The following is a 10,781-nucleotide window of genomic DNA, read 5'->3' as shown; positions in this document are numbered from 1 at the left end:
AAAAAGCATCGCTTTTAAGACGTCCGAGATTATTGTATAACACGAATGATGGAAGGAAAAACGCAACCAGGAAGTATATAAGGAATGTATTCGTATAGTATTCATGATTGTTGTTAGTCTATATCCATAAACAATAATGCATTTGAACTTTAATATTATTGAAGACAACTATAGTGTGTGTTGATTTGAAGATATGATTCAACTAAAAACGTGTGATAATGTCTGTAGGCCAATCGCCAGTTAATATGTTTCTCTTGTCTGAATATTGGGGCTCAAGATCTTCACCTGGTGATAATGTGTTTTAGTGTAAACTAGGGACTGTGTTGCCAACATGCCATTTTTTCACAAGACAAAGGTGTGGCTTGTAAAATAACAATGTACTCCTTAAAGAGGAAATCCAGTCCAAGAATAAGTTAGTCTGATAAAAAAGAGTAAAATCTTACAAGTTCAACGGTAAAAATTTGACTGACATTGGATGAAAAATAAGGAAGTTATGAAATTTTGAAGTTTTGCTAATTTCTGCAAAACAGTTCTTGTACAGTTGATATGAATATGCTAATTAGTGAGCTGACCATGTCATAACCTCACAATTTTCCATCGATCGTGTACAACCCCCCCCCCCACAAAAAAAAAAACACGAAAATTCAATGTTTCTGTCACTGAAGTCTGAAACATGATGTTATTCCTGGTTGAATAACTTCAGAATAGTGATCAGTTAGATATAGGATTTGAGCTTCGGGCATAATTGCGTTTGAATGAAAAACTGGAAATTTCAAAATTTTATGTGCAAACTGTATGACAAGTTGTGAGGGGATGACATGCTCACTTTGCATTTGCATATTCATATTGACCGTTCAAGAACTGTTTCCTCAAAAATTAGTGAAACTTCAAAATGTCATAACTTCCCTATTTTTCACCCGATTCGATCAAAATTTTACCGTTGAACTCGTAATATTTTACTGTTTTTTTTTTCAGACTAACAAATATTTTTTTACTGGATTTCCTCTTTAATCATCTGCGGGAAATCTAAAATATATTTCATCCGAAATGTCCTTATGAATTTATTGGCAGATAGTATTTCTGCTCCACAACACACTCCGTTTCATGTACAGTATTGCATTGTAGAGGGGGAAGAACCTCACCAGAAACAGACACATCGTTAAAATCTATTTAGATGTTTTATAGATACTGCAAAGCATCTAAATTTAGTTACAAAATGACTTTAAATTGAGGTAATGGTTCGTCAATCTACAGTTATGGTTGATGCTTTCTCTTATTTTCATGTTACGTATAATAATATACTAATGAATCTCTATTACATTGCATCTCTGTGTGATATCTTTGGATATTATCTACCACTTGAAGTATTAGTATGCAACACAGGATGTATCGATCTGAGCATTGTTTCTGGGATCTGTCTGCTCCTCTTACTTCTTTGATGACGTCATAAAAAAGAACATTGTGTGAAGCGTTGTCCAAACCGGATCGAATAGAAAGGTATATGATGACGTTGACGGTGGGCAATGATTTTTTAAAAATTAGAAATGTGTTTTTCATGATATTTCCACCTACATCATATGATAAATTGCACACTGAAGGGTTGTAAAGCTGCTTAAAGGGACTCTTTTGAAAACAATGCACATTGGGTTTTTCAAAAATAAATCTTGCAATGTCGATATAGTTATAATAATATTGATAAATATAATACATGCAGTTATCCTTGCATAAGGGGGAATCATCATCTCCTTATTGTCTACAAAGTGCTGTAAAAGACTTTGATTTATCAAACAGATTGACTTTATAAGTACTTGAATTATGTATCAGTGGTAGCCAAAAAAAAAAAAAACAACACTAAAATGCCACAATCATTCAAACTTGTGTGAAAATGACTACCTTACATTATTCATGAATTCAACAACTAAGATGTAGTACCACAAGAACATAAAAGAAAACAAAATGTAGTTAAGCAGAGCAGAGTAAGAGAGAGAGAGAGAGAGGGGGGGGGGAGGGAGTTGACAGAATAGACCAACATAAAGCAGCAGAGCTTGTATTGGATGAATACTTTCCATTGACTTGTGCGTATTACATGCATACTCTATGATTGCTAGGGCTCACACGGGTAAATAATTTCCCACGTGTGTTACATCTGTAAAATAGCTGGGAAAATGAGGTGTTACATCTTCGGTAACCTGAAAAAAGGAGGTACGTTGTATACCCTTTCATTCATGAAATTTCCAAGAGGGTTCTTCAGCTCAAATTCTGTCCAAGGGTTCGCAAAGCATATACGAGTTCTTTTTACTCAAAAAATCAAATATTTTCTGTACATGCACCCAATCAAAATAATATAGTCCCTTCAAATTCAATTAGAAAAGCTTTCATCTTCCAACCAAAATGCAGTTTGTAGAGGAATTCTTACTCAATATCTGCAGCTATTCAGTTTCTGCCAAACTGCCTTTTCTAATTTTTATTTTTCTTCATTTATTTTATTTCATATTTTTCAAGATTCTGTTATTAGTACATCATTTAGTTCATTCTTCCCCCCCCCCCCCATATACCTACGTGACTCTGTTCAAAATACAATCCGACACGAAGTCTACGTTCATCATCAGATGCGTTGTTACTCCAAACACCCAGAGTAAAATACGGATGGGGTGATCGTGCTTTCTCCGTTATGGGACCAAAATTGTGGAATCAGTTACCTATTCAGTTAAGGCAACTACAGAAACATTCAAATCCAGACTTAAAACGTATCTGTTCCTCTCACACTTAGGACTATTTTATTGCTGTCTATAATGTTCGGAACAATAATGTATTCTTTATCTAGTATGGGTTTGTTTGTTGTTTGTCATTTTCTTCTCTGTTGTCATGTTTGAACATGAATATACATGTATATATCTATTTTTTTTTCTTTTCATTTTTGAAGCGCCATGAACACTGACAGGTAGACCTGTGCGCTATACAAGTAGCCACTATTATTATTATTACTACTATCTCAGTATCTTTAGTACGATTTTTCGGCCAGGGATATTCTATATTCCACAGGTGTGAGCCCTATAATATCTATGGTGACCGAGAGGATGCTTTGGTGTCGGTTATCTGGGCGCGTAATGATACCAATGCTACTCTCTTCTTTTCTATGTTATGACAAGTGTCCATGTATGTTATCCGATTATAATCATATTGTTTGTGCTATTGATAAAACTGATTGATTGACATGTATTATAGCTCATAATTCCACGACATGTTTGAAAGTAAAAAAAAATCGAAGGATAGACATTTCATTAAAATCGCATGTAATGACAAAACTACGTTTTCACGAAACATCCATATTGATATTTTGAAATTGTACCGTTGGATGACCGCCGTGTACAAAAGGGTCAACCGATGGTCAACGAACAAAAACGGACATAGTCGAAAAAACAAAAAACAAACAAACAAACAAACCCTGGCTCTGGCATAAAACATAATAATTACGTAGATAATCAAAGCTATTACGAGGGATGAAGTTGGAAGGAGTGTATCAATAGTGGTAAAAACATTTATATAAGAGTAACATCACTGTCAGTCGTAGCATTTTTCTGTTAAAAAGTGCAAAAGAACTGTATGAAATGCCATATAAAGTTTACATGCATAATTATGCGTAGGAACATTTTGTTTAGGGGTCACTTTCGATAAGCCTCCTATGCATGTTTTTCTCATGATTCTGCCATTATTATGTCTTGATATCATGTATTTTTTTATCCAAATTTTGTAAACTCAATAACGTTCTGAAGTGGAAATAAAGGAAATGAAATAAGGTTATTCCACATGGTATATGTGTACACCAACACAACAATATTGATTGATGTAAGGACGAAAGCCGGTTGTTTTGTTTGATTTGGAATTGTCTCATCGAGTGAGTGTGCACAAATAGGCGGTTACGATTGATATTGCTAATCCTAACACCTAACGTTCATATATATATATATATATATATATATATATATATATACACCTTATTATATTTCATTTCATCGGAAACGTGGAATAGCATTGCATTCTTCTAGCTGCTTGACGAAATATCGTTTCTAGCTATAATACATTATACCCTGATCTATCTACCTGATACGAAGAGCGTTTCACGTAAATTCTATCATGGTTGAGCACACAATGTGCAATACAATCATGTACTAAATTGAATACTAGAACAAACAAAATTAATAAACGAGCAAAAAAAAAAAAAAAAAAAGAATGAAAGAAAGAATAAAACTACCTAAAGAAACAGAAACGACAATTCCATAGTTTGTCACCGATTTTTTATTATACCATTCTTAAACAAAAACATTTTGTGACACAATTTCAAAAGGGAGACACCTTTACACCCTATTTACACTATGTACAAAATCGAGAGTCGTAATAACTTCCACAGAATTGAACTGGCTTAGCACGCATTAATAATACATGCGTAATTGGGCCTGCAGCAATAGCGTACAGGGTATTTGGTTTGGAGTCACGGACTTGAAAACGCAGAGTTAGTATTTGGTTTGAACAGCAAGATGGAAGACAAATTTTTGAGCACAAGAAAAAGGTGTGTCTGCTTGCCATTTACACTGAATCTAAAAACAACGAAAATTTGGGTTAGACAAAATATTTTCTACATTTTCAAAACACCACGGTCTCTCTGTCTGCCGAAATAGGAAGGATCGTTACCCTGACATAACTACATACGTTTCACAGAGTCAATTACATACAGGATCTACCATCAATCTCCATAATGCTATACACAGCGTGGGAAGAAGTGGAAATTTTAAAGATCAATAAGTACGCTTGTGTGTGTGTGTGTGTGTGTGTGCATGGGGGGGGGGGGTGGAATTTATAAGAATAGTTCACTAAACATTATATACACGAAAAAGCTGAACTAACCTTCTTATATCCCAGCCTAATTCATCTAATACTATTTACACAATGTACACGTTTTTCAGCCACAATAATAGAGTAAGAAAATAAGTCCCATATTAATATCTCAGGTGAACCCATATCATGACCTGAAAATATACATAGCACACACGCTATGAGTTGATTTTGAGAGGTTTTCTATCGAGTCTTATTCGATAGAGCACGAGTGTTCAGCCAATCCAACCACCCTGTAAGCAATTCTTTATCAAATGGTATGCCTTAATACTGCATATACATGCCCTACTACTGGAATGTGCAGATCAGAAATGGCGCGAAAATAATGTAGTAACCCTAAAGCCACTCTGATAAGTGATGACAAAAACTGGAAGCTATCACGTATATACATCGATTGATGTATTGCTTAATCAATTTTTAAGTCTAAAACCTGGGAAACGAAGTGTTGAATGGACGCTAGTTGAGTGGCATCGGACGCTCCAAAGCCCGACAATAAGAACCTTAGATAGTGTTATTTTGTCATGTGGGTTCGCCGAAAGAGATTTTTTCTTTTCTTTTCAATTTCAACATCACTATTCGTTACATTTTACCAACAATACATGTGCACATAATACAGTGGAGAGGAAAGTTAAAACAAAATAATCTTTCAATTAAAAAGGATATACACCCGAATGAACACAAGGCTTGGTAAGCACAGTTCGAAAGAAACATTGTAAAATCATTACTACAATTTGAAAGAAACCAAGTAGAAAACCGAATTGGGGATAAATTCTACCGAACATTCAATCTCGAGCACAAAATCCATCCGGCATCAAGAAAAAATGATCTTCACTTTCTCAAACATTCCCTTATCAAAATGTTTCATCATAGGTTATCAAAATTAAAAGAAATATTGTGAATATTTCTCAGCGGGTATTAATATACATTCACGAGACCTAAAGACCACATGTCAAGCATGTTACTGTGGTAATTTATCCAGAAAATTTATCCGGAAGTCATCGCTCGCAGATTTGGGCGAAACAAAAGTTGAGTCTTCTGACAAGACTTTCTGCGGGAGTAAACATCGTCTATTTCACTTTCCGTCCGCAAAACATCACGACGGTCGTTATCAATATTTCCACTCCTAAGCTCATAAAGCGTGTCTACTTACGATTTTAAAAACATAGCAAAGTATAAGGACGCATATATGCACATAATTTTGTCTACTTTGTTTGGTTATATATGCTTTGTCAAAGTCTTAAACAGAAAAACAAAACAAAAACAAACAAACCAAAAACTGACGCGTTTATTACGAATGTCGGCTCGTAAATTTCGACGTACTCCGTCCCGTCATACCACGTGACATTCGTTGAAACAAATTGTTTTCTTTCTTCAACATGTATGGGATCACTGGCAATTAAAGTTTACTCTTGATCAATCACAGGAATTGCTTGCTAGTGGCATACTAGTCTTATAAAAACTAGAAACTCAATTCAAATTGACTTCATTGCTAACATTTTGCAATACCCTGTATTTTCTTTCTTTTTTTATACATCACATCACACCTCAATATCTCTTAGTGTTTATCACTAAAAAATTACAGAGCGATTTCAGTATTGTCCTATTCAAAGTACAATGAATATGTACATCTCGAAATACATCCTATGTACATAGCTTACAGAAAAAAAAAATACACTGTATATATAAAACGCTGCCGACATATGAAAAAAAATAACAACAGAGAAATACATAATTTTGTGACACAACATTTCATTTCCTCAACATAAATCTTATGAAACAATGTCATACTCAACATGTGTCATTCTCTGCAGAAGGGTGGTCAAAGATTTTGACAATATACTGCCAACTGCGCACAGTATTGTCGAATAGCGTGGCAGAATATAATCGAACAATCAATGTTATTGCATGAACATTTCATCAATGCCAAATGCAGCCATTCTCTTATACAATGTAATTCACTATTCCCTTTTGTAGTCAGCACAAGCTATTGGTGATTTTCCTGCTATATGCAAAATAAGCCTAAATCTGAATGTGCAGGTTTAAGTGAATTAAGTGTGTATATCCAAATTACACATCAATGCAGCATTTTGTTAATAAAAAAAGGAAAAAAGAAACAAAATATCACAAAATGAAACATTCAACAAGCGTTACATAAAGGGTCTGTGGCTGGCGACAAACGATCTCTCCTTTTGAATAAAATATAATATATTATCATATCTCATTCATATACATGAAAACAACTGGAGCACAGTTACAATACATCTGGCACCTTCGATCAGCAATTTGGCTTGAATTGATGAAGAAATCAGTATCATTTTTTTTCTCTTCTTCCCAAGATAGAAATAAGAAGCCTACAGTATGACATATTCATCACAGAAGTAGAGAAAGAGGAAAGAAAATATGTGTTCTCACGTTTGTTTGTTTGTTTGTTTGTTTTTCCTTTCTCGTCGACCTCTCCTTTTTTATATTTTTTCTTTTTTCAGACAGTTGGAAATCGACGGTAGAAAGAAATGGGGCGGAAAAGAAAGAAAAAGAAAAGAGATAGTCACAAATTACTTCTTCATCGTTGGCAAAGATAACCTTCCATGCTGGTACACACATGATATCATAATGATATCATTGAATTATGAGGAACTGAATAAAACTGCTTTGAAATAATAAATATCACTAGTTTGTGTTTCGACACACGACCTTGCCGTAACATAGTCATTACTGTTTTCTCAGCAAACAATGCTGTATTGCTTGTATCATACACCACATGAGTTACTTGCAGTGTAAAGACATAAACTGGGTCACTCAAGATAGAGTGATTCCTATACATTTCAGCAAATGTTCAGCACAAAAATACAATACTCACAGCTCCAAAACAGCCACACAGAATGTTCTTTTGTTTCAAAACGTGAAGGCTCCAAACGCAATAACTTTTGCCAGCCACAATGTCAAGAACAGTCAATAGACAGCAACTAAATTATGAGTCTTCAGCCTTTCATGACAAACAATGTTTTTTTTTTTTTTAATCATTATTATTATTACTGGTATACGTTTGTTCCTGCTATCATTTAAATTCAGTTGAATATAAGTGCGTGCGTCCAATGAGCTCAGCAAGATGAACAGGCCCCTACAACGGACTTTCAGTCTAACATTTATCCTTTACAAGTCGCAATACAATTCAGCGAAGCAAATAAAGTCAAAAGCAATGTGGCTTTCCAACAAACAGCAACAGAAACAACAACAACAACAACAACAAAAGAAAAACACGCCCTCTAATTTCGCTAACGTAATGCACAAAACACCCTTGAGTTGATACAAAAGCGTTTTCCCGACTGCTTTCAGATTTTCGAATGAACATGCATGTTACATGAACGTAGAGGGAGCTGCAGGAATTACCCGTATTATGCTCGACACGCGCGGAGTACAGACTTTGGGGCACCGTTTCATCACTGAGATGTCTCTCTTCCACCTCCCTGGTTTCATGAAAGTTATCAGCCCTGACAAGGTGTCAGTCTCTGGCATTCAGCATAGTAATAATCAGCGACCGAGCTTCTCAACCAATCACAAAAAAATAAAGAGAAAAAAACAACAACAACAAAAACCCAACAACTTAAAATTGTCAGAAACTGACGACTCCCATGAAACGGTACCCAGGAGCCGGTTTTTTCCTTCATGTGGTAGTTATGATGATTACAATGCCGGAACTACACATAAAGTAGCACACTTATTTTTTTCATTCCATTTTTCATAGTTCATCGCATGAATCTGGGTCTCCTTATAATCTTATCAAAATACTGCCTGGAGAAAAAAGATAAATAAAAAGGCAGTAAGTGTAGTAAGTATTAGTAATGATGATGATGATGATGATGATGATGATGACGACAAAAATAATTATAATATTTAAACAAAAATAATAATAACAATAATAATAATAATAATACCAGGACATCACTCATCCTACTAAATCTGCCTTTTCCAAAATAAAGGAAAGAGAAATCCAACCACTTTCAGTAAAAAAACTGCTTTCATAATAGATTAGGCAAAATTTTGTATATAAAATGTAAAAAAAGACAATATTGAATAATAACTAGCAAATAAAATAATCAGAGAGAAAATAAAGCACTAGAACAGTAATGCCTTGTATCCCACACATAATTCTATGACAGTGATACAGCTGTAGCAATTTTTGTTGGTTTTTTTTTTCTTCAAGTATTGAATTGCTCTAACTCTCAACATTTCTCCTTGCTTGATCACCACACGGGGCAAGGCACTAAAACCCTGGCATGCGCTCACTATCTTCATCCCTTTGCGTTATAGGAGAAAGTGATTATTGTCCTGCTTTTTAGTTGTTGTTTTTTATTTCATTTGTTTATTTGTTGGGGGTTTTTTTTTTTTGGGGGGGGGGAGGGTTCCTGCTTTTTTTTCCCCTTTTTGTTTCTTTTTTTTTCAAGATTTCATTTTTCCTAGGTTTTTTTTGTTTGTTTTGTCTTTTTCATATTTTCTGTTTCTTTTTCTGGCACAAATCAAGAGATATCGCTAGAGCGGCTCGTAGCATCCGAAGACTCGAACCCTAAAGCAGATCATCGAATGGGATCGGGTACAAGGACCCGTCATCAAACGAAGGTATTGGTGGTCGCGTCCAGGTCAACTGCCTTGGGGTCGGGCAGGGGAGCGAAGCCGGCTTCCTTGCGGTGTTGATTGAGCACGGGCCCGAAGTCGGGGGCCGGTCGAGTAGACTTTCGTATTCTCTGCACATACGATTGAAAGAGAAGCAGGGTAGAAAGGAAGGAAAAAGAACAGAGAGACAGAAAGAAGAAAAATGAAAATGAAATTCAGTATCACAACTACATTTTCGGTCTACGGTATATTCAGTGAAGAAACCAACTCCCAATTGGATGGATTAGGACCCTATAACTAGTAATTTGGAAAAAGAATACAAATTTTGCTGAGCAGTGAAATGATGTTGAAATGACTCGGGGACAAACACACACACGCACACACAAACAGGCAACACACCAGCACACAAACCATTTTTTTTTTCAAAACAAAAAAACAGGAAAAAAAATCATTTGATTTATGCCGCCGTTATGACGATGCATACGCATCAGTGAGCTCCTCGGGTTCATTCAATAACATTCGTTTTCTTCAATACAAAATCACTAGGCCTATAACGACAATTTAAATGCAATTAATGATAATCAAAGGAAACTGAAGGGGAGAGGCATCAATTAAAAGCACAGCTTGTATCGGGCCGATACAACATACTAGTATGCAGGTCTAGGCCCTACATATACAAAGTATAACTCTAATAAATACTGGCCATTCAATAATTGTGTGAGTTAGTATACATGACAATATACATGTATTCCAAAGTTTAGGTTTGGTGTAACGAATGGTATGCTGAAAACAAGGATTTTTTTTTCTGTCTAGGAAGATACACGAAATCATGTGACATTGTATTGTGTCTATGAATACCCTAGTGGTTGAAATTTAAAAAAAAATGATAATGGTAGAATGAATTGTCTTACACTGTGACGTGATAGAGGGGCCCACATTCTACAAGCTCTGTCTTTTTAGTGGGTCTCTCCATTTTTCGCACTTTAAGCAAAGTTATACATGTACTTCATTTCGATCACTTCCGTTTCTTTTCTACTACAATGTATAATTACTATAAGGTCCTCAATTGTTGTACATTCTTGTCAATACATAATGTTCTATCTATCTTATTCTCTGTTGTCAAAAGAAGTGTAACATATGTTTCGTCGAAAATGAAATAAACTTTGAATCGAATTGAATTGATGTGATTTATTCAATGAAATGTTTTCGTTTAAAACAAAATTATTTTCAAATAGAAGCTGCTAGGTTAGGGGCCTAAATGTTACTAAAGAATTTTCTAATTG

The 10,781-nt window shown here is 35.0% G+C and overlaps 1 protein-coding gene across 2 annotated transcripts in view; it reads right to left on the bottom strand.

Annotated features, from left to right (window-relative positions):
• Positions 1-9,355: 9,355 nt before the first annotated feature.
• LOC139712317 (sodium- and chloride-dependent glycine transporter 1-like) overlaps positions 9,356-10,781 on the bottom strand; it is a 47,076-nt gene continuing 45,650 nt past the window's right edge. For both annotated transcript variants that reach the window (XM_071624156.1, XM_071624157.1), the window contains exon 14: positions 9,356-9,629. In XM_071624156.1, the coding sequence (XP_071480257.1) occupies positions 9,495-9,629 (135 nt within the window). In that variant the 3' untranslated portion in view covers positions 9,356-9,494. The remainder of the gene's footprint in view (positions 9,630-10,781) is intronic.

The sequence above is a fragment of the Diadema antillarum genome, unplaced genomic scaffold (genome assembly GCF_040938485.1).
Source record: "Diadema antillarum isolate AM-2024a unplaced genomic scaffold, OU_Dant_1.0 seq00001791_RagTag, whole genome shotgun sequence".
Taxonomy (NCBI): domain Eukaryota; kingdom Metazoa; phylum Echinodermata; class Echinoidea; order Diadematoida; family Diadematidae; genus Diadema; species Diadema antillarum.
This window is presented reverse-complemented; position numbering and strand designations above follow the sequence as displayed.